We start from the raw sequence: 22,199 nt of genomic DNA, 5'->3' as shown, positions 1-22,199 counted from the left end.
CACCCGTCTTCTAAGGACACTGCCCAGAAGAAGGCAATGGCAAACCACTTGTGTAGAAAAATTTGCGAAGAGCAGCCATGGTCGAGACCATTATCACCCATGTCATACGATACGGCATATGATGATGTACATATTACCGTGTACGACTTTGAGATTAATTTCCTTGCAGGCATTTACAGGAAAATAGAAAATACATTAGAATTAATGAAAGACTATACATAAAGACTGACAACCAATGTGCAAAAGACAAATTGCACAAATAAAAATTAATTAATAAATAAATAATATTGAGAACATGAGTTCAAAGGTCCAATTTAATATCAGAGAAATGTATACAATATACATCCTGAAATGCTTTTTCTTTGCAGACATCCATGAAAGCAGAGAAGTGCCCCCAAAGAATGAATGACAGTTAAACGTAAGAACCCCAAAGACCTCTCCACCCCCCTGCTGCATGTAAGAGGCAGCAAGCAACGATCACCCCCCCCCACAAAAAAAAGTGCACCTGCTACTGAGCACAAACGTGAGCTAGGCGATAGCAAAGACACAGACTTGCAGTTACCTCAAAGACTATTGCATTTCATCCAGCATTCAGCAAACCACAAGTTCTCTCTCTCCCTAATAAGGGAGAGGGAGGTGTCCCCCCATTTTCACAGTGAGCGGGAGACATAACAACAACCCACTGGTTTACAATGTTAAAAGTCCGTTTTGTTGCTTTTTACGAGCTCTGTGCCTGAAGATCGCAAAGATCTCAAGTTGTAGAGTCCTTGAAAGTAGATCCATAGGTTGTGGAATCAGTTCAGTGTTCAGGTGAGTGAAATTATCCACGCTGGTTTAAGAGACTGATGGATCCAAAAATGAGCAGGTTAATAGGTTAATTGGTCACATGCGTAATTGGGCGGTGTGGGCTCGTTGGGCTGCAAGGGCCTGTTACTCTGTAGGATCTCTAAAGAAGAGGAAGGGGTGTAAGATGGCGTAAAGCGCACAGTTGTAGTTCATGCACAGCAAGTCAAAGGTGCAGTTAAGGTCTACGGGAATGTTGTATTAAATGTTAGATTTGGAGGTGTGGTATGGGCATGCTACTGCCTGCTGCTTTGAAGCCGTCTGCTTTACTTGGCGAGAATCCTGTAGCATATGCTGTTCTTTTCGGGGGCAGGAGGAGCAAATCTGGCTAGGAATTGGGAGCCAAGCATGGGTTGAGATTGTGAGACTCGAGCTCAGACCTTCCTATATTGGAAGGGGAGAAAATGTGGAAATTCTGCTGTCCGATAGCAGATGGTGATCAGGAGGCAAAAACACATTTTGCAGGGATCCAACAACTTGAAAGCAGCAGCTTGTTTACTAAAAGTATTGACAGGAGCATCGACAGTGATCATATCGGGAGAGGTTGGGGCAGGTAAACTAAACCTTGGCAGCAATGTAGGTCTGGAGGAGAAAAGGAGGGAGAGAGCAGCGCTGGTATTTGGGAGTAGATTCCAGAATTACGGAATAAGGCATTGCCAATTTAAAGACAGGTGAAGGATTGTAGGTTAAAAGGACGGAGGGGTAACTGAGTGACCCAATCACCCTGGAGGTGTTGTCAGATCAGTTGGTGGAGGTTGGTAAGTATGACCAGTGGATGTGTATGCAGGGCACGAGATGGGAGATAATGGTTAGTGCTGATTCCTTGGTTTGCAGAAAGACTCGGCCAAGGCCGAGTTCAAGCCCCTCCCACCAGCATGTCCTTGGGAGTCGCCATTGATGGTCAGTTTCTGGAGCCATATTTAATTATAACTCTTTCCCCCCCCTTATCCTCCCCCCCAGCATTGCTCCCATTCCATTTTCTTGAGGGGAGAGTGGGCTTCTGTTATCACTGAATATGCTTACGGATTGGCGAATTTTAGAATGGTGGAACGTTTGCCCTTGATATAATGGAGGCTACTTCTATCTAAAAATTATCATGAGAATTATTAAATGCAGGAGCAGAATTAAGCCATTCAGTGCATTGAGTCTGCTCTGCCAATCAATCCTAGCTGATTTATTTTTCCTCTCAATCCCATTCTCCTGCCTTCTCCCCATAAGCATTAATGGCCTTACTAATCCAGAACCGCTCTACCTCTGCTTTAAATATACCCTATGACTTGGTATCCACATGGCATCTGTGGCAATGATTGCTAGAGATCATCCTCTGGATAAAGAAATTCTTTTTTGAAAATAGTTTTAGAGATGCAGCACTGTAACAGGACCTTCCAGGCTGATGAGCCAGCACTGCCCATTTACACACATGTTATCAATCAACCTACTAACCGGTGCGTTTTGGATTGTGGGAGGAAACTGGAGCACCTGGAAGAAACCTGCACTGCCATGGGGAGAAGGACATACTCCTTACAGACAGTGGCGGAAATTCCTCCTCATTTCTGTTCTATTCTGAGGCTGTTGTCCGCTGGTCCTGGACTCTCCCACTGTCGGAGACATCCTCTCCACATCCATAAGATATATCAGCAGAAGTAAGCCATTCAGCCCATCGAGTCTGCTCCACCATTCAATCATGGTCTGATCCAATTCTTCCAGTCATCCCCGCTCCCCTGTATTCTCCCTATACCCTTTGATACCCTGGCTAATCAAGAACCTATCTATCTCCACCTTAAATACACCTAATGAGTTGGCCTCCACAGCCGCTCATGGCAACAAATTCCAGAGATTTACCACCCTCTGCCTAAAATAATTTCTCCGCATCTCTGTTCTAAATGGACACCTTTCAATCCTGAAGTCGTACGCTCTTGTCCTAGACTCCCCTACCATGGGAAATAACTTTGCCATATCTATTCTCTTCAGGCCTTTTAACATTTGGAATGTTTCTATGAGAACCCCTCCCTCATTCTTCTGAACGCCAGGGAATACAGCCCAAGAGCTGCCAAATGTTCCTCATACGGGTAACCCTTTCATTCCTGGAATCATTCTCGTGAATCTTTTCTGAACCCTCTCCAATGTCAGTATATCCTTTCTAAAATAAGGAGCCCAAAACTGCACACAATACTCCATGTGGTCTCACGAGTGCATTATAGAGCCTCAACATCACAACCCTGCTCTTATTGAATGCTAATATTGCATTAGCCTTCTGAATGACTAACTCTACCTGCAAGTTAACCTCCCAAGTCCTTTGCACTTCCAATTTCTGAAACCTGTCCTGAAGAAGGGTCTCTGCCTGAAACGTCGACTGTTTACTCTTTCGAATGGCTGCGGCCAGGCCTGCTGAGTTCCTTCAGCAGTGTGTTGGGTATGTACTCCCACGATCTGGAATGTGCCAGTCGGCAGCATTTGCCTGTGGACAGCTCGAGGTGCTGGCAGACCAACACATTTCGGGCAGATCAAAGGGCATCTTTTACCAAGCTGATGATCTTTCAGTGGCACCTGATGCCTTTCTCTTGGTGAGCAGGGAGTCCCCTCATTCAGCTGTTCAGGATGAACTGTGACACAGGCCTTTGCATCTTTCTTCACACCCTCATCGCTGTGAAGTTGAACTATCTTGCCATCTCTTTCCAAAGGCAGCAGGAGCAGACAGAAGTCCAGGCCACATTCCTGCCCCCTTCATCAACATCCCCTCTCCCTGACATTGGCAGTGGGTTAGGATAAATCTGGCCTTCTGTCCAGCCTGATTGGAGCTGACACGAATTCCATCAGTGTGCCTGAAAATAACTTTGATGCTAAGAGGCCTTGTTGACTGTAAGCAGGATAATAAAACAGCTGTGTTTCCTTCCAAAGTGGCCAATCAGGGGAAGGAATTGTATCTGTAAATGGCTTAGCTCTGTGTAACATGGTGCAACCATGTTTGCTGAACTTTGTTTGATCTGGAAACATGAATGTTCCCAGACATCGGCCAGCTGCTGGCTGCACCCAGGACCTTTCCTTGCAGTACATTCAAATTCATGTACTTATCACATGTACATCGAAACAGTGAAACGCATTGTTGCATTCACAACAAACGCAACCTAACGATGTGCTGGGGGCAGCCCTCAAAAGTTGCCACAAACTCTGGCACCAGCTTAGCCTGCCCACAAAGTTCAGCAAAACAACACAAGCAACAACAGCAAAACAAGTCTCTTTCCTCCCTTCCATCCACCCACTCGCCCTGATAGTCCTCCAGATCCCAGGCCAGGCCACATGTGTGCCTCCACTTCCAGCGGACCCAGGGCTTCAGCCATCGGGCCTCAACTTGCAATCAACCTTTGGGCTTCGATCTTCAGTATCGACCACAGGACTCACAGATGATGGGGGCCCCATACCCCTGGCCTCAAACTCGGGTCTTATCTATGACTGGACAACTAACTCCAAGTCTCAAACTCCAGGCTTGCAAATGACGGGACCTCCCAATTCGCCAATTCATGTACATAGGAGGTCCCAGGCCCTCATGCCTCTTGCCCGCACAGAACTCCAATCTCAGTACTTGCTGCCCTAGGGGGCCACCAACCCTCATTTCCGCTGGTCTTTATCTACAACACTTTCTCCAGTGATTGCCTGGATTTTGATTGTTCATAGGTTGGAGAGAGTGGGCTTAAACCATCTTTCTGTCTTGGAGGCTATTCTGCTATTTGAGTGCTTTCTCCAAAAGCTGCTGTCTGCCCTCATCTTGGGGCAGATCTGTCACTGCCTCCTGTCCAGCCAGGAGCCTTTCCACTGCGAGTTTGCCTTGGATGTAGAAGCTTGCTGGCCTAGCTGAATAATTCAATGCCTATCACTTCCCGAGGCTGGGAGTGATGAGGTGATTAGAGGCTTTTGAAGCTGGAGATTGCTAGATCTCTGGTTCCTGGATGTTCACCAGGAGCTTTCTCTAGTTTCAGTCTTCTCTCCTGCACCAGGCTTTAAGTCTTGCACTGCTACACGAGTTGCCAAATCAGATTTATCACTGGCTTATTGTTGGTTGTGAAATTTGTTACTTTGCAGCAATATTACAGTGCAATACATTCTCACCACTGTCTGAAATGAGTTTGTGCATTTTCCCTGTCACCGCATGGGTTTCCTCTGGGTGCTGAAACACAACGGGTGTAATTGGGTGGTGTGGGCTTGTAGAGCTGGAATAACCTGTTACTATGCTGTATCTCTAGATAAAATATCTAACACTGAGATGTACATAAACAAATGAATAGTGCAGAAAAGAGAAAAAATAGTGTTGCCTTCCCTTACTCAGTACAGGAGGCCCCTCCCCGACTCTGTCACTGATGCCAGCGTCTAAGCACCAGGCCACATCAATCATTACCGCAGACGGCCGTAGAAGTCAAGTAATCACAATGTTTATAGTGGAGGTTATAGGTTGTTAATAAGGGTGTCAAAGGTTACGGTAAGAAGGCCGGAGAATGAGACTGAGAGGGATAGTGTAACGGTTTGGGAATTCAATTCCAGTGCTGCCTTTAAGGACTTTGCACATTCCTCCCCGTGAACGTGTTGGTTTCCTCTCCCATTCCAAAGACTTACCAGTTAGTAGGTTAATTGGTCATTGTAAATTGTCCTGCGACTAGGACAGGGTTAAATAGGTGAGCTGCTGGGCGGTGCGGTTCGTTAGGACAGAAAGGCCTGTTCCACGCTGTGTCTCGAAGGATAAATGGGGGTGAAAAAATAAAATCAGCCGTGATGGAGTGAATGGTGGAGCAGACTCAATGGGCTGAATGGTTAGGTTCTGCTCCTGTCTCTTGTGGTCTAGTCCCAGCCCCTTTCCCACTTGGAGGTAGTGAGTACCTGAGGGTTCCCACATGCATGGTGCTGAGGGATGTGCTGTGGAATGAAAAACCTCTGGAAAGCCAAGTGTGTGAGTGTGTCATTTTTATTTATAATGGTTTTTAAATTAATCTTTTTTCAAATAGAATCCTGTAAATTTGATTCATTACATCTCATTGATCTTCGTGTTTGAATAAATCTCGCTCTGCGTCATTACATTAGTGTCTGGGTTCTTCCACCCCTCCCCCATCACTCGAGCATGTTTACGGCTGAATTTTACAAGTTCCCTTGCCCTGAAGGCTGTGAGTCAGGGGTCTGCGGGTGTTAGAGCTTGGCTCCATGCGTGCTGTTGGTGGTAGGAGGGAGGCTGTGCTTGGTCTGCTGGCTGTTTGTCGAGCAGCTCACAGCCTGCTGGTAATACATCATTAAAAGCCTGCTGTTAAATGCAATCTCTGTTCCTTTGAATTGTATTCCTGTTCCATTTTGGCTTTTCCTGAAATTAATATGAAATTCAGACCAGTTAATTTATCATCTGAATAATTTAAGAGCAGGAATCTGGTTTCCTCTGCAGGGACTGGGACACTAGTGTGAAGTGTCATGCTATTAATATAAAAAATGGCTTTAATATGTCCAAGCTCCGTGGATTATTGGCTGTGTATGGGATTTGCCACTAAGTAATTCTGGCAGTTTCTGTCTCCTAGGTGCATGTGCTGCTTATTGTTGGGATGAGGAAACCCTGTTTGTCACTATGGAGAGGGTTGGTATGTTTCAACAGGCAAGGTTATTGCCTTTCTGGGCGTCAGAAGTCCCAATCATTGTGGCTTAATGGTTCTTGTCACAAGCAAGAGAAAATCTGCAGATGCTGGAAATCCAAAGCAACACACGCAAAATTCTGGAGGAAGTCTGCAGGCCAGGCAGTATTAATGGAAAAGAGTAGACATTAAACGTTTTTGGCCGAGGTCCTTCTTCAGGACTTGTGCCCAGGATTCAAGGTAATAGGTTCTGGTCTCACACCGTAGCTGCTGTACCTTGGCAGTCATAAGTAGAATGTGCAAACTCCACACATTCCGGGAGTTGGGATGGACCCCAGGGTGCAGGAACTGTGAGGCAGCACCTCTGCTCTATGTTTCCGAGAGCGTAGCGTTGGAAACTGAGTCCTGCAGTGTGCTATCCTGGCAAGTTTCCAGAATGCTGGGTATTTAACATGTGTGGAGTTTTGCCCACTGCTGACGGTGCTGTCTGTGTAATGTTGCATGAGCTGTGAGTTGTGACCTGGCCTGTGGTTGTCGTCTGTCTGGCATTTGTCTTGGCCTGCGATGGGAGGCGGTGAATAGGATGCGAACATGAAAAAATAGTCCCTGCTCCAAGCTTTTGCTTCAGTGAGTGCCCTGTTAAATTCAGCAAAATACTAATAAATCATAAGATCTAGGAGCAGAATTAGGCCATTCCATTATGGCTAGTTTATTACCCCCTCAACCCAATTCTCATGCCTTCTCCCTGTAACCTTTGACACCCTGACTAATCAAGAACCTGTTAACCTCTGCCTTAAATATACCCAATGACTTGGCCCACACAGAATTCTGTAGTAAAGAGTTCCACAGATTCACCATCCCCTGGCTAAATAATTCTTTTCTCATCTCTGTTCTAAATGGACATACTTCAATTTTAAAGCTCTGCCCTCTGATCCCAGACTCTCCCACTATAGGAAACATACTCTCCACGTTCACTCAGTCCAGACCTTTCAACATTCAAAATAAGGGTCGCTTGCTATAAGTAACCATCAACTTTAATCCCCATTCAGCAGTGAGTAACAGCAAGAATCAACTGAGGAAAGGAGAACCTGGTGTCCTACTGCCAACCTCAGCCTCCGGGCAAGTATTTCTTGCCTGGATGTGGTGATGTGTGATCCAGGTCTCCTCATCTACTGCCCATTGCACGTGATGCTTGTTACAGTGTCTTCTCCCAGAAAGTAATATACAATATGCGTCCCTGGAGCACCACGCACAAAATGCTGGAGGAATGCAGATCGACAGCATAAATGGAGAGGAGTAAACAGTTCACATTTCGGGCCAAGATCCCTCATCAGGAACTCACTAGCTTAGAATGTAGAGGAATCAGGTGCAATGACCATAGATTCCTAGATTTGTATGAGCAGGAAACACTCCTTTTACCTGAGCTCTTCCTTATTTATTTACTGCCCATTAAGGGCAACAATGAAAATCCTCCACCTCTGTCCCTACAGTCGCACACAGATATAAAAGGATCCGACAATGCTGTTTCCGTGACATTTGTTTTACCAGTTAGGGTTGTTAGCCCTGAGCTAAACCCCCAAGTCTGGAGGACTGGTGGACCACTCTAAATCTGCCCTCTACCTTTTGACCTGTTTGGTATGGGTGACCCTACCAAGAGCCAAAGAACAAGGCCCTGACTCCAGCCAATGTAGGTCTCTGGATCATTGAGGCACTCAAGCCTCCAAACCCTACAACAAGATTGTGGTCCTCTTGGAGGTTAGTTCTTCCATGCTGATCATTCTGTGCTCTTCCCATTTATCTGCATCCCTCTTACCTTTCCTTATCCCTGTCCAAATGCTGCAATTTTTACTTGTTCCTGCCTCTACCACTTCTTCTGGCAGCTTGTTGCATATACTCACCATTCTCTTTTGTAGAGAAACTCCCCCCTCAGGTCCTCTTTTTAAAAAAAACTTTCCTCTTCCACCTTAAATCTGCCCCTCCCCCCAGTTTTAGACCACCATACCCTGAGGGGTAGGAGCAGAGTGGAGGTATATCCCTACCAAAGAAGGTGTAAGGTGCTCCTTCGCTCTGCTAGCCTGCAGATCTCCCTTGGGCAAGGTGTAGCACCTGATTAGCCCCTCAATCAGGGTCACGTGAAATCACGGAAGTAGGTGGTAGAGGGTCATATGAGCAGCTGGTGCATATCACAAGTCGTGGTTATCCAACCACTGATGCCAGGCAGACAATCTCTGAAGAGTATTGACAATGGCTGGGGTCACCCGTCTTGTAAAGATGCTGGCCTGTAGAAGGCAATGGCAAACCACTCCTGTAGAGAAATTTGCCACAAACAATGTAAACCAGAGACACAATTGTAAAAGAGTTTGAGAACACAGATCTGGGTATGAATTTGTACATTGGCTGAGTTAGCTGATCAGGTTGAGAAATTGGTGAATGAAAAATCTTTCCAGGTCCTTGGCTCTACAATGAAATGGCACAGTCAATGTTCACCTGCACTGGTAAGCAGCAACTTCCGTTCCTTTGTTGTTGAGAATGTTGTTCAAAATTCATTAGCAAATCGTCTACTGTTAGTTTTGCGTTGCTGAGATTGCAAATTCCTCAGCTGATGGACATGGCCATGGTGTGAGATCTGGTATCGGAAAACTCTGAGTATTTCATGTGACCTTGTGTACTTGTTAATTACAGAGTTGTGCATGATTACACAGGAGTTTCATGAACATAGGAGACGCTTCCCACAAGGTGACTAGAGTGAGTGATTTGGGCAAGCACCTTGCTCGATCTGTGATAATTCTGAAAAGTTCTGACTTTACACCCAGCGGCATAATACCCAGTGCAGTGGCTTTACAGTGCCAGTGATGGTTCAATTCCCACCACTGTACATAGGGAGTTTGTACATTCTCCCCGTGACCATGTGGGTTTCCTCCGGGTGCTCCGGTTTCCCCCCACATTCCAAAGATGTCCAGTTAGGGTTAGTGAGTTGTGGGTGTGCTATATTGGCGCCGGGAGCACAATGACAATTACAGGTTGCCTCCAACACATCCTCAGGCTACGTCTACACTACGCCGGATAATTTTGAAAATGCCAGTTTCAAGTAAAAACGATAGGCGTCCACACTAAGCGTTTTTCAAAATATCTCTGTCCACATTAGATGGATATTTGGGCGAATCTCCTCCTACTGGGCACGCGCAGGACACACAGAAAACAAGCAAAGAGGAAACAATATAATTGGTGCGCATTTGTCCAGTTACAGAGTAGAAAAACTTAAAAGGAATTGCTCTTGGCTCTCGCGCAGGAGGACTTAAAACAAAAAAAAAAACAACAAATACTGGGGCGTATGGAGGCAACGGACAGGGAGTTCAGGGACAGTATGACCCAGCTGATGATGAACATTGAAAAACTGACTAACTCTGTTGCATTAATAAAGCACCTTGTTAAATGTATAAAACATGCCTGCATCAGTGTTATCTTGTATTTCCATACAATGTTACATTAGGCTGTTACACATCTACTGTCAGAGAAGTATTTGCATAAATAGGTAAACCACCTTTATACAAGCAAGGACAGAAAACAGGGCAAAGTGAGTATACTTATTTATTCAGTAAGCTGTGGGTCAAAGTGTTTGGTGAGTACATTTCTAACTCTTCTGGCTTCAGTCTCATTGCCATCTGTTCTGAAATTGTTAGGTTCTGTGAAGCGCAGAATCAAATATTGCTGTGACGATTGTACGCTCTAATATCAATTGTTTGGCTACAATAAAGTAGTAAGAATAAGAAGAAGAATAATAAGAAAACAATGAAAGGCCGGGCTGTCGCCATCTGTTCCAGCACGTCATGACAGCGGTTTTAAAAAGCTCCGGTTACCCCGTACACATTGCAATGGATATTAGGCGTTTTCAGATTTATTCACTCTGGAGACCGTTTCCGAAAATCTCCGTTTTCGGGGGCTGAAAACGCCATTTCAGTGTGGACGGAAGGTCAAAACAAAGAGAAAAAGCTTTGTTTTCAACATTATCCGGCGTAGTGTAGACATAGCCTCAGACTGTGTTGGTCTTTGACACAAAATAATGCATTTCACTGTTTCGATATGTCTGGGGAGCATGTAAAGTGAAGATACATTCAAAAGTAATGAAATGAAAAGTTTCTAAATATCAAAAAAACTATAAAGAGTAGTAAGCAATTAAAAAACAAACTAAATCCAATTAATATTTGGTGTGACCACTCTTTGCTTTTAAAACTGCATCAATTCTCTTAGGTACATTGTCGTGCAGTTTCATTAGAAAATTGACTGATAGGTTGTTCCAATTATCTTGGAGAACCTGCCACAGTTTTTCTGCAGATGTTGGCTGTCTTGCTTGTTTCTGTTTCTCTAGATAATTCCAGGCAAACTCGATGTTGAGATGAAGGCTGTGTGGAGGACAGACCATTTGAAACAATGTTTAACAAAAAAAATAAATCCAGGCTGCCTATAAACTTCTGCACAGTACTGTACATGTGACAAATACAACTAATCTCTACCTTGTGTGAATGGTGTTCAGATGTGAGGTGTTGAATGCGACTGTCCTCGAAAGGAGCCAGAGCATCAATGAGAGAACTCCCTGTCTCAGGAATCACTGTGAGCTCTTTCCTTACCTTTACCCTCGACTCTGTCTGGAGCTGATTGACTGGACTGGTGTCCTTTGACCTGTTCCTGGAGCTACTGTGAACCCTCTGAATGGTACTCTGGGAAATGTTGCCTCAAGTTCAAGTTTATTGTCATCTGTATACATGTACTGTACAGCCAAATGAAACATAGAAAACCTACAGCACAATACAGGCCCTACTGCCAACAAAGTTATGCCAAACATGTCCCTACCTTAGAAATTACTAGGCTTACCTATAGCCCTCTATTTTACTAAGCTCCATGTACCTATCCAAAAGTCTTTTAAAAGACCTATTGTATCCGCCTCCACCACCGTTGCTGGCAGCCCATTCCACGCACTCACCACTCTCTGCGTAAAAAAGCTTACCCCTGACAACTCCTCTGTACCTACTCCCCAGCACCTTAAACCTGTGTCCTCTTGTGGCAACCATTTCAGCCCTGAGAAAAAGCCCCTGACTATCCACACAATCAATGCCTCTCATCATCTTATACACCTCTATCAGGTCACCTGTCATCCTCCATCGCTCCAAGGAGAAAAGGCTGAGTTCACTCAACCTATTCTCATAAGGCATGCTCCCCAATCCAGGCAACGTCCTTGTAAATCTATCTTCTCTGCACCCTTTCTATGGCTTCCATATCCTTCCTGTAGTGAGGCAACCAATGTTCTGCCTGTCCACAATGCACCCACAATATATATTAATCACACAGCACATAAACCAAAATCTTACCACAAATAAATTGATAAAATATAATCCAAAATGCTTGTAGTGCACAGCACAGGTAAACAGTAAGTGACTCCCTGTCCTCGTGACGACACCAGTGACGGCAGGGTATTCATTAGTCTCACAGCCTGGGGGAAGAAGCTGTTACCCAGTCTGGCGCTCCTAGTCCTGATGCTCCTGTACCACCTCCCTGACTGTAGTTGGTCAATGAATTTGTGGGATGGGTGGTAGGGATCTTCAACAATGCTTATATACACAACGCTCCCAGTAAATATCTTAAATAAGAGGGAGGGAGAACCCAGTGATCCTGTGAGCAGATTTTACTACGCTCGGTAGGGTCTTGTGGCCTGATGCCTCACAGCTCCTGCCTGCATGGGAGTGGGATGAATCAGTCACAGAGAGTGCTATAGATAGCATCTAGTCTCTGCTGACTGAATCTTCTTCCCCATCACATCTATCCACACCCGGACCATATATAAACCCTTCCTATCTATGTACTATCCAGCCTGCTCTTAAATGTTACAACTGAACTCTCATTTACACTTGTTCTGCACTTGCAGCAGCCTCTGAGTGAAGAAGTTCCCCCTTAGATTCCTGTTAAATATTTCAACCTCAACCTATGACCTCTAGTGCTGGTCTTGTACAACCTGAGGGGAGAAAATGTCTGCATGTATTCACGTTATTGAAATCCCTGGTAATTTTTATACCTGTATAAGATTTCCACTCATTTTGTTCAGTGAAAGAAGTTTAGCCTATTCAACCTTTAATAGGTTGGGACTTCATTCACTGGAGTGCAGGAGAATGAATCATCATCATTATGTGCCGTATTGTATGACGTGGGTGATCATGGTCTTTGACCATGATTGCTCTTGGCAAGTGTTTCTACAGAAGTGGTTTGCAATTGCCCTTTTCTGGCCAGTGTCTTTACAAAATGCGTGGCCCCAGCCATTATCAATACTCTTCAGAGACAGTCTGCCTGGTGTCAGTGGTGCATAGCCAGGACTTGTGATATACACCGGCCGCTCATACGACCATTCTCCACCTGCTATCATGGCTTCACATGACCCTGATCAGGGACTAAGCAGCTGCTGCACCCTGCCCAAGGGTGACCTGCAGGCTGGCGGAGGGAAGGAGCACCTTACACCTCCTTTGGTAGAGACGTATCTCCACCCCGCCTCCCAAGGAGAATAAGTGGAGATCTTAGAGTTAAACAAGATCAGTAGCTGGGCAGCCTTCATGTGGGGTGCTTCCTGACACCACACGTGAACACCTGGCTCCCATGTGAATCTCTTGATTTAGTTTCTTCAAAATCTGGCACAACTGCATTATCAAGTTCTTCATAAATTCATTAGACCAGCCGTCAATCTTTGCTTCTCCAGGACTGAGCTTCATAACTGAATTGTTATTGACTTACCTATCTGGGGAGATGTGTTGGGTAGAATGATGACACTGAATATTTGGTCATAGCAGCTAGAAGCTTTCTTCAGTTATTTGAATCACTTCGCTGTTTGGGATCTCTGGTGACTGTTTTATTAATTGCAACAAATCTGTTTGTGAAGAAGAGGTGGTGATGTCAGCAAAGTGCAGAGCCTTTTCAATTGATGACTTGTGGTTAAGGAAGGCAATGTTCAGAATGGAGGAAATTTAACGAGTGGTGTATACATTCAGCTCTAAGCCCTGCGTATTTCAGTCATGTTTTACAGAGAGGAAATCATTATTAAATGTCATCATCTTCTCTTTCACCAGTTTAAACTGATCAACTGCTGGATTAGCTGGCTGCTTTGAAGCAGATACAGAAGCTAATTTAAAACTCAGAAATTCAGCAGGCATCTCACTTCCTAATGCTGTAATTTGTGCCTTAAAGTAGCCTAATCTTATTTCAGCCTCTGATTCATACATTAGATCCAATTAGTGGGATGTGAGATGGGCAGAGGTTTGATAGCGAAGGTGCTAAGCCTCAGTACTAATCCTCCTTGCTGACGATTTGTGGCAGGGCAGGGTGACTGCAATTAAGTGGCTTCTTTTTGAGGGGTAGATGTTATTTGGAGATTAAAATTGATTGTTCATTATAAACATCACACTGGAGATGTGTGTGAGTTCTGTTCTCCTTCAAGGACCTTGGGCTAAATAGTCAAAGGTGTACAGCGTGCAGACAGCCCCTTATACCCACCATGACCATATGGTCGACATCACGTACCTATCAAAACTAATCCTGTTTCCTAGCACTCAGCCTGTAGCGGTCAAATCTGTTCTATCTCAGGTGCTCGTATTGTGAGGGTGCACGATCAGGAAGTGCTTTCTAGATTTCAAATTCTTTCTCCAATCTTCTCTTAAGGTCCTGCAACATATTCTTAAACCCATGGTCAAGGGCTAAAGGTGAAGATTGAAATGTTTAAGAGGAACATGAGGGGGAACTTCTTCACTCAGAAGGTGGTGAGAGTACGGAACAAGCTGCCAAGAAGTGGTGGATGTGGGTTTGATTTCAACATTTAAGAGAAATTTGGATAAGTAAATGGATGGGAGGTGTGGAGGGGTATGGTCCAGGTGCAGGTTGCAGACATCCCACCCAGCATAAACTCATTTCAGGGAGGTAACACCATCAATTTGCGGGAGATTCCCGGAACTTCCAGGAAAGGTGGGATGTCTGCAATAGAGTAGCTCCTTAGCAGCTAGCCAGCTAGTTTAAATAATGCAAACAACAGGAATTCTGCAGATGCTGGAAATTCGAGCAACACACATCAAAGTTGCTGGTGAACGCAACAGGCCAGGCAGCATCTCTAGGAAGAGGTACAGTCGACGTTTCAGGCGGAGACCCTTCGTCAGGACTAACTTCCTAGAGATGCTGCCTGGCCTGCTGCGTTCACCAGCAACTTTGATGTGTGTTGCTGTTAGTTTAAATAACATTAGCTATGCTAATAAACAAATGACACCTGTTAAACTCACCTCAATATGTCTTTTACAGTCTTAGCCCACCATGGGCAATAGAAAAGTCACTGTTGCAAACACTGCAGCCTGCAACGCTGTCGTTATTTTTGACCCTTATTAGGCAGGGGTTCACTTTAGGGTAGTCTGGGGTGACATGTTTTATATTTTCTTTTTTTTTTTTGGAACACTCTGCCATGGTGCGCTCCCTCCCCCCCCCCCCAAAAAAAATAGATTTCCGGGGTATTGTATATAATTTGCAGGCATCAGGGAGCCACTATCAATATGCGGGAGACTCCCAGAACTTCCGGGAGAGGTAGGATGTCTGAGGTTGATGGGACCAGGCAGATTAATGGTTCAGCATGGACTAGATGGGCTGAAGGGCCTGTTTCTGTGCTGCATGTATTCTCTGTCTCTGCCTTTGCCTTCTAATTTTAGGCTATCTCTGCACACAGGGAAGAAGTTTCTCATCATCTATCCTATTCATACTCTCAGCAATTCTCTGACCCAGAGAACATTGGAGGCTGGATCAGTAGAAGTTTTTAACGACGAGGTTGATAGATTTTTGACAGATTGGGCAAATGAGGGTTGGGATCTGGCACAGAGGAGGAGCTCAGGCTTGGGTTACATCAGGCTTGAGGGGACGAGTGGCCTACTCGTGTTCCAACTTTGCATTCTGCTGCAATGGCATAAATGAGCCCCTCACAGAAACTGATATTGTCCGGTATATTTGGACATGGCAATTGAACAGGCAGAAAGAGGTGGTCAATGGGTGACAAGAAAATGAAAGAAAAGTAAATTATTTTTACTTGTCACATCAACATGAAGGCATGCAGCTTAGTTTTGTGTCAACAACCAACTTAGTCCAAGGATATGCTGGGGCAGCCCGCAATTTTCACCAAACTTCACGTGCTCACAACTTCCTAATCCGAACGTAGGAGGAAACAACGCTGTCGCGAGAAGAGCCAACAAACTCCTTCTGGACAGCAGTGGGAATTGAATCAGAATCAGGTTTCATATGACCAGTGCATGTCATGAAATTTGTTGTCTTTGTGGCAGCAGTACATTGCAATACATAATAATAGAAAGGTGAATTACAGTAATATATACAGTATATTAAGTAGTTATCTTAAATAAGTAGTACAAAAAATAAAAATAACAAAGCAGTGAGGTCATGGGTTCAACGTCCATTCAGAAATCAGATGGCAGAGGGTAAGAAGCTGTTTCTGAATCACTGACTGTGTGCCTTCAGACTTCTTTTCCTCCTTCCTGATGGTAACAATGAGAACAAGGATGACCTGGGTGATAGGGGTCCTTAATCATGGATGCCACCTTTTTGAGGCATCACTCCTTGAAGACGTCCTGGATACCACAGAGGCATGATGGAGCTGACTAAGTTTACAACTCTCTGCAGCTCATTTCGATCCTGTGAAATGCCCCCTGCCCCCCACACCAGACAGTGATGCAGCCAGTTAGAATGCTCTCCTCGATACATCTGTAGAAATTGGTGAAACACCAATCGCTGGCACGGTAAAGTATTATGCTAACCCCTATGCTACTGTGCTATCATGTGACCCAGAAAAGGCTGTAGGGAGTTTCACACACAGTAAAATTCATTTTCAATTGGGTATAGTTGAACAAACGTGTTTGAATTTCTAGGAGAAGGCGTCATTGAGCTTGGTTCAGCCTTCCAGGGAGTAGGCTGGCAATGAGGAAGAGCCTCTGTTACCACAGGACCCTCTCACCTCTATGGAGACGTCACTGCTCTCTGCTGGTCAAGTTCTGGGGCCAGATTTTGAAAGACATTGCATAAAAACCTATCAGTCAGGGACTGACAGAATGATGAGTTTGATTGGGATGTTTAATCCTTCAGTTTGTGAATATCTGTGCACTTCAAGCTCTTTCTTTTTCCCTTCCCTAACATGCAAATCAAATCCACAATCTCCGCAGGGCAGCAGGTTTTGTAATTTGGCCCTGGCATTTAGTTGGCATTACAAAGATTATATCTTTTCTTTTTGGTTTTGAAACCTAAGCAAGATCACTCAGCAGTGAGTGACAATGATAGAAGGCGTAATAATATGTTTATTATAATGAAATTTGCAGCAGTTCCTTGTGCAGTGAAAATTAATTCTTTTCTCTACAAGCCAGAGTCTTTTTTTAATGAGGTGAGTTCTTGTGGCTAGTGTTTAGGGCCAGCCGCAATTGCCTGCATTTACATAAAACTGTTCGGCAGAATGTGTTAAGGTGGCTTACAGGTCTGTTATGAAACAAAACTTGACTTGGTCTCAGGGGTCACAAACACAAGAGATTCTGCAGAGGCTGGAAATCCAGAACAATGCACGCAAAATGCTGGAGGAACTCAGCAGGTTAGACGGCTTATATGGGCAGGGAATAAACGTTGCTGTTTGGGGCCGAGGCCCCTGGTCCTGATAAAGATTCACAGCCTGAAATGTCCTGATGGTGCCTCACCTGCTGAGTTCCTCCAGCATTTTGTGTGTGTTGCTCTAGGTCACCGGAGATCATGTGAGCAAAAGCTTGGTCATCCAGTGAGGGTTTAAGGAGGGAATGTCACAGCTCAGAGCCCAGGCACGGAAATTGGCAACGGAGTGGATAAAGACAGTAACTCCACCTCTGCCGGATGACTGAGACTTGGGAGGGTGCAAGGAGGGTGCAGGCAGGGCTGGATGGTAGAAATCTGACATAAAAATCGAATGCTGAAACTGAAACCCACAGCAAGTAGTGCGGCAGCTTTGAAGAGGAGCAAAAGGTGAGCTTTACTTGTCATATGTCCATCAAGCATACAGTAAAACATGTGGCTTGCCTCAACGGTTAACACAATCCAAACATTGTGCTGGGGGCAGCCCGCAAAAATCATTACACTTCTGGTGTCTCCATAGCATTCGCACAACGTAATAACCAGTATGTTTTTGGAATGTGGGAATAAACTGGAGCATCCGGGGGTAACCCATGTTGTCCTGGGGAGAACATACAAACTTCTTGCAGGCAGTGGCGGGAATTGAACTCTGGTCACGGGTACTGGTAAGTGTTGTGCTAGCCACTACGTTACCGTGCCACCCCTCTGTGATTCAAGTAAACATTTTTTATGTTCATTGATCTTGGTCTTGAATATTCTTGAAATGTCAGAGAATGCGCCAGAGTACTTGTAGAGCAGGGCATGGCAATCAGTTTATTACTGTTGTTGTGTGCACGGAGATTTGTTAACGTGCTGCCCAGATTAATCATTGCATACATCAGTGCATTGAGGTCGTTGAAAAGGAAAACAATAACAGAACACAGAATATAGCGTTACATTTTCAGAGAAAGTACGATGCAGATTGTTGGATGTGGCGCAAGAACTACAGGAAGGTAGACTGAAAGATCAAGTTCATTTTTATCGTATAAGATGTTCGTTCAAGATTCTTGTACCAGCAAGATACGAGCCTGTAGGTGTGTGTTGTCAAGCTGCTGTTTCTCTGCCCAGTGGTGAGGGGAGTAGAGAATAGCTGGGTTGGGAGGGGTCTTTGATTATTTATTTTTTATTTATTGAGATACAGTGTGGAATAGGCCCTTCAGGCCCTTTGAGCTGTGCTGGCCAGCAATCCCCCAGTTTAATCCTAGCCCAATCACAGGACAATTTACAATGACCAATTAACTTACCAACCAGTACGTCTTTGGACTGTGGGAGGAACCCCACACAGTCACAGGGAGAATGGACAAACCCCTTACCGGCAGTGGTGGGATTTGAACCCAGGCCGCCTATACTGGAAAGCGTGTTAACCGCTACACTGCCGTGGCCACCCTTCAAATATGGAGTGCCACGGTTGTGTAGCGGTTAGTGGAACGTTATACCTGCAGTGACCCGGATTCAGTTTCTGCCACTGTCTGTAAGGAGATTGTACACTCTCCCCGTGACTGTGTGGGTTTCCTCCGGGTGCTCTGGTTTCCTCCTACGTTCCAAAGACATACTGGTTCAGTTAGTTAATAGTCACATGAGAGTATTTGGGTGGTGTGGACTTGTTACTGTGCTGTATCTCTAAATAAAAATAGAAAATAAATTTTGGCTGCTTTCCTAAGGCAGCAGGAAATGTTGACAGAATCAGTGGAGGGGAGGCTAGTGTTTGTGACGGAGTGGGCTGCGCTTCTGGTGGACTGGGACAGCATTGGTTCCTTAAGTTTGTTATAGCCAGTGGGAATAAGCTGCCACAATCTATTAAATGCTCCCAATGGCGTGTGTGTGAAATAGCCTCTGACAACCAAGTCCAGCTCCTGGCCTTCATGTGTGGCTTGGCTACCAAGCCCAGTGGAACTGTTTCTACTGACAGGAAAGGGGGCAAAGGCGGGATACTGGTGCCTTAAAACCAGTCGTTTTGGACAGGTGGGGCTCGTCAGCCATGGCTGGCAGCTCATCTGAGAGAAGGAAAACTCTGATCTCAAACCTCCGCTGCCTTCCAGCTCTACCTACAGATGGGGAAGGCCTTGGGAGTAAACCCTGGGGGAAAAATCCGGAGCTGGCATCCCTAATCCCCAACACTGACAGGCAAATCCTGTGACCTGCTGATGCCATACGGTGTCAGTCTCTGATGATTGTTTGGATTCGTTAGCTGCATGGAGAGAGGGAACCTGCTACATGGGCAACAATTGGCTCTCCATATTGTACTGCCCTAGCTTGCATATCACGAAGACTGCTAGGAAACAACAGCCATGGTCAACCCCCAACTAACAAGCCCAGCAGAGAGCCCCGGAGGTCAGCAGTGACAAATGTGAACTGGGTAATGGTGAGCAGCTGGAGTTGGATATACCGTCTGGTGCCGGTGGGTTGAGCCAGAGCTGATGGTTTAATACTGAGGGGAGGCAGGCCACCAAGAGCTGACTGTCAGATGGTGGCTGTGAGCCTTTGTCTGACAGGTTAGAGCTCTCACTGAATTGTTGGGAAGCAGTGACCTGTGAATTAGACGCTGGAAATCTGAAATAAAAAGCGACAAAGCTGGAAGCACTAAGCAAGTCGGGCAGCGTCTGTGGGAGGAAAAACAGTGAATGTTTCAGATCACTGAACTGAGACTTGCTTTCAGCTTGTCGCCCGCCCACATCGAGTTGCTGAGTTAACATTGTGATTAGACCCCTTGTGTAGGTGAGAGGTCGAATGTGGGGGGTCGGGGGTTAATAAACTAGGGTTATTGTAGGATTTGTGTAGCTGGTTACCTGATGGTTGGTACAGATGGGATGGCCACAGGGCTTATTTTGTGATGTTTGAATCAATGTCTCTTAAAAACAGTTGAGAAGGCACTGAGGCATGACAGCAACACAGTTGATATGATCTCTACAGTAAGGTTGAAAAATGGCAAAAGGTCAGAAAGGGATGTCTAAAAGCAACCATCTTGACTCAACAATGTAAAATGTCCTTTTCCCTCCCCAAATGTTTCCTGACTCACTGATTTTTTTCCAGAGTACTGGTGGTTGCAGGCCATGATCCAGAGCCAGTTCGGCACTGAAGCAACTTGATCAAATCGCACAAATAATTTTAACAAAAAGTTAACAAAAACACATGGAGCACGAACTGAGCTTTTTCACACAGAGTGGTGGATGGCAGGAATGCCCTGGCAGAGGTGGTGTTAAAGGCCGATGCATTAGGGACATTTAAGAGACTCTAAGATAGCACATGGATGAAAGTCAAATGGAGGGTTATGTGGGAGGGAAGCGTTAGATTGATCTTGGAGTAGGTTAAAAGATCAGCACAAGATCAGTGTTGTGAAGGGTCTGTCTGCAGCGTGCTGTACTATTCTATGTCATCTGGCAGAGAGCAGTTCATGATTGTTCTAACCGCTGTCTCTCTTTGCTTCTCTCCTGTTCAGTTTGCTGCTTCGTGGTACACAAGAGGTGTCATGAGTTTGTTACCTTCTCCTGCCCTGGAGCAGACAAAGGACCCGATACCGACGTGAGTATGAGGCTTTTGTGGTCAGGACCTGACCACTCGTGATCCGTGGGTATCTGTGTGGTTGGGAGCGTCCTGTTGCTCGGATACTGGGGTTAATGTCAAAGTTTTCTCTGGAGAATGTTGGTGTGTCGTGGGTTCTCCGCTTGAAGTTTGCTGTTGACGGGACCCCACGTATATGCCAGCCTGCAGACAGGGATGTACTGCTGACTTGCGTTTATTCGCAACCTTCCCGTTCCCTCCTCTTGAAGATCTGTAAGGCAGCACTCCTCAGCTTCTCGAGAGTCAAGTTTGCTGCCATTTTCACAGATGTATTGAAAAGCTTTCAGCAGCACCACAGGCGCCAAAGCTCTACATTGAATCGGAAACAGGATTATTATCTATTTATTTAATTGGAAACACAGTGTGGAGTCTGCTCTCCGGCTCATCGCGCCACACTGCACTGCAACCACTGACAAGCCCAATTTAACCGTAACCCGATCATGGGTCAAAGTACAATAACCACTTAACCTACCCAGTATGTCAGTTAGGGGAGGGGTGTTTGATGGTGAGGGTCAGGGGAGGGTTGTTGATAGCGTGAGTTTGGGCCAATTAAGTCAGGGGTAGATGCATCGACTTCTGGGCAGCTCTGGGAAAAGTGGTTTGAGTTGCTCTGCATTTATTATCTCTGACAAAGACAGACATTTTAATGACGATCTTTAACAACTTGTGAAACGTTCTTTACGCCATAAACTTCACGGGATAGTAATCTAAGTTGTTCATAAATCTAAATGTCTGCACCTCTGTTCTTCCTCCAACACATCCCTAGCTCCCAAAACAGCTGCAAGTATGTCAGTTGCTGTTCATATTTGGCACAAGGTTCATCTCCACTGAGCAAGTTCAGGGAGGCAACTTGGTCAGAATGGGCTAGTTGGGCTGAATGGCCCATTTCCATGCCATATGGCTGTATTTCACCATACCCTCCCACCTGAAGGTAACTTAGCTTTGTCCAGTGTGCCTGTGTTTGGACAGTATCCCTCTAAACTAGGGGTTCCCAATCTGGGGCCGACAGACCACTCGGTTAACAGTGAAGCTCCATGCATTAAAAAAAGTTGCGAATTGCTACTCTAAATCTTTCCTATCTGTGTACTTGTCCGAATCTCCTTTAAACGCTGGAATTGTACCTACCTCTACGGCTTCCCCTGGTAGCTTGTTCCATATAGCCACCAACCTCAGTGTGGGGGGAAAGGTTGCCTGTGAGGTTTTTTTTTAACTTTTTCTCCTTTTACCTCTGTCCTCTAGTAACCAATGCCCCTACCTTGGAGAAAGAAGCTGAGAACATTAATCTTATCTGTGCTTGTGCAGATTTCATATTCTGATTATAAGACCAACTCTCAGCCTCCTAGATTACAGAGGTAAAAAAAATAAGCCCCAGCATTTCTATACAACTCAAGCCCTCCATCTCTGGCAACCTTCAACACCGTTTCCAACTTAAAGACATCCTTCTGTAGCTGAGCAATAGAACTGCACACCAGAGTCCAAGTGTAGTGTCACCAATACCTTGTACAGTTG

The 22,199-nt window shown here is 45.3% G+C and overlaps 1 protein-coding gene across 2 annotated transcripts in view; it reads left to right on the top strand.

Moving 5' to 3' along the window:
• The window catches only part of LOC140187369 (protein kinase C alpha type), a 314,906-nt gene that overhangs the window by 97,190 nt on the left and 195,517 nt on the right, over positions 1-22,199 (top strand). For both annotated transcript variants that reach the window (XM_072242638.1, XM_072242640.1), the window contains exon 3: positions 20,569-20,651. In XM_072242638.1, the coding sequence (XP_072098739.1) occupies positions 20,569-20,651 (83 nt within the window). The remainder of the gene's footprint in view (positions 1-20,568; positions 20,652-22,199) is intronic.

The sequence above is a fragment of the Mobula birostris genome, chromosome 24 (assembly GCF_030028105.1).
Source record: "Mobula birostris isolate sMobBir1 chromosome 24, sMobBir1.hap1, whole genome shotgun sequence".
Lineage (NCBI taxonomy): Eukaryota > Metazoa > Chordata > Chondrichthyes > Myliobatiformes > Myliobatidae > Mobula > Mobula birostris.
Note: the sequence above shows the minus strand (reverse complement) of the source record. Positions and strands in the feature narration are given on the sequence as shown.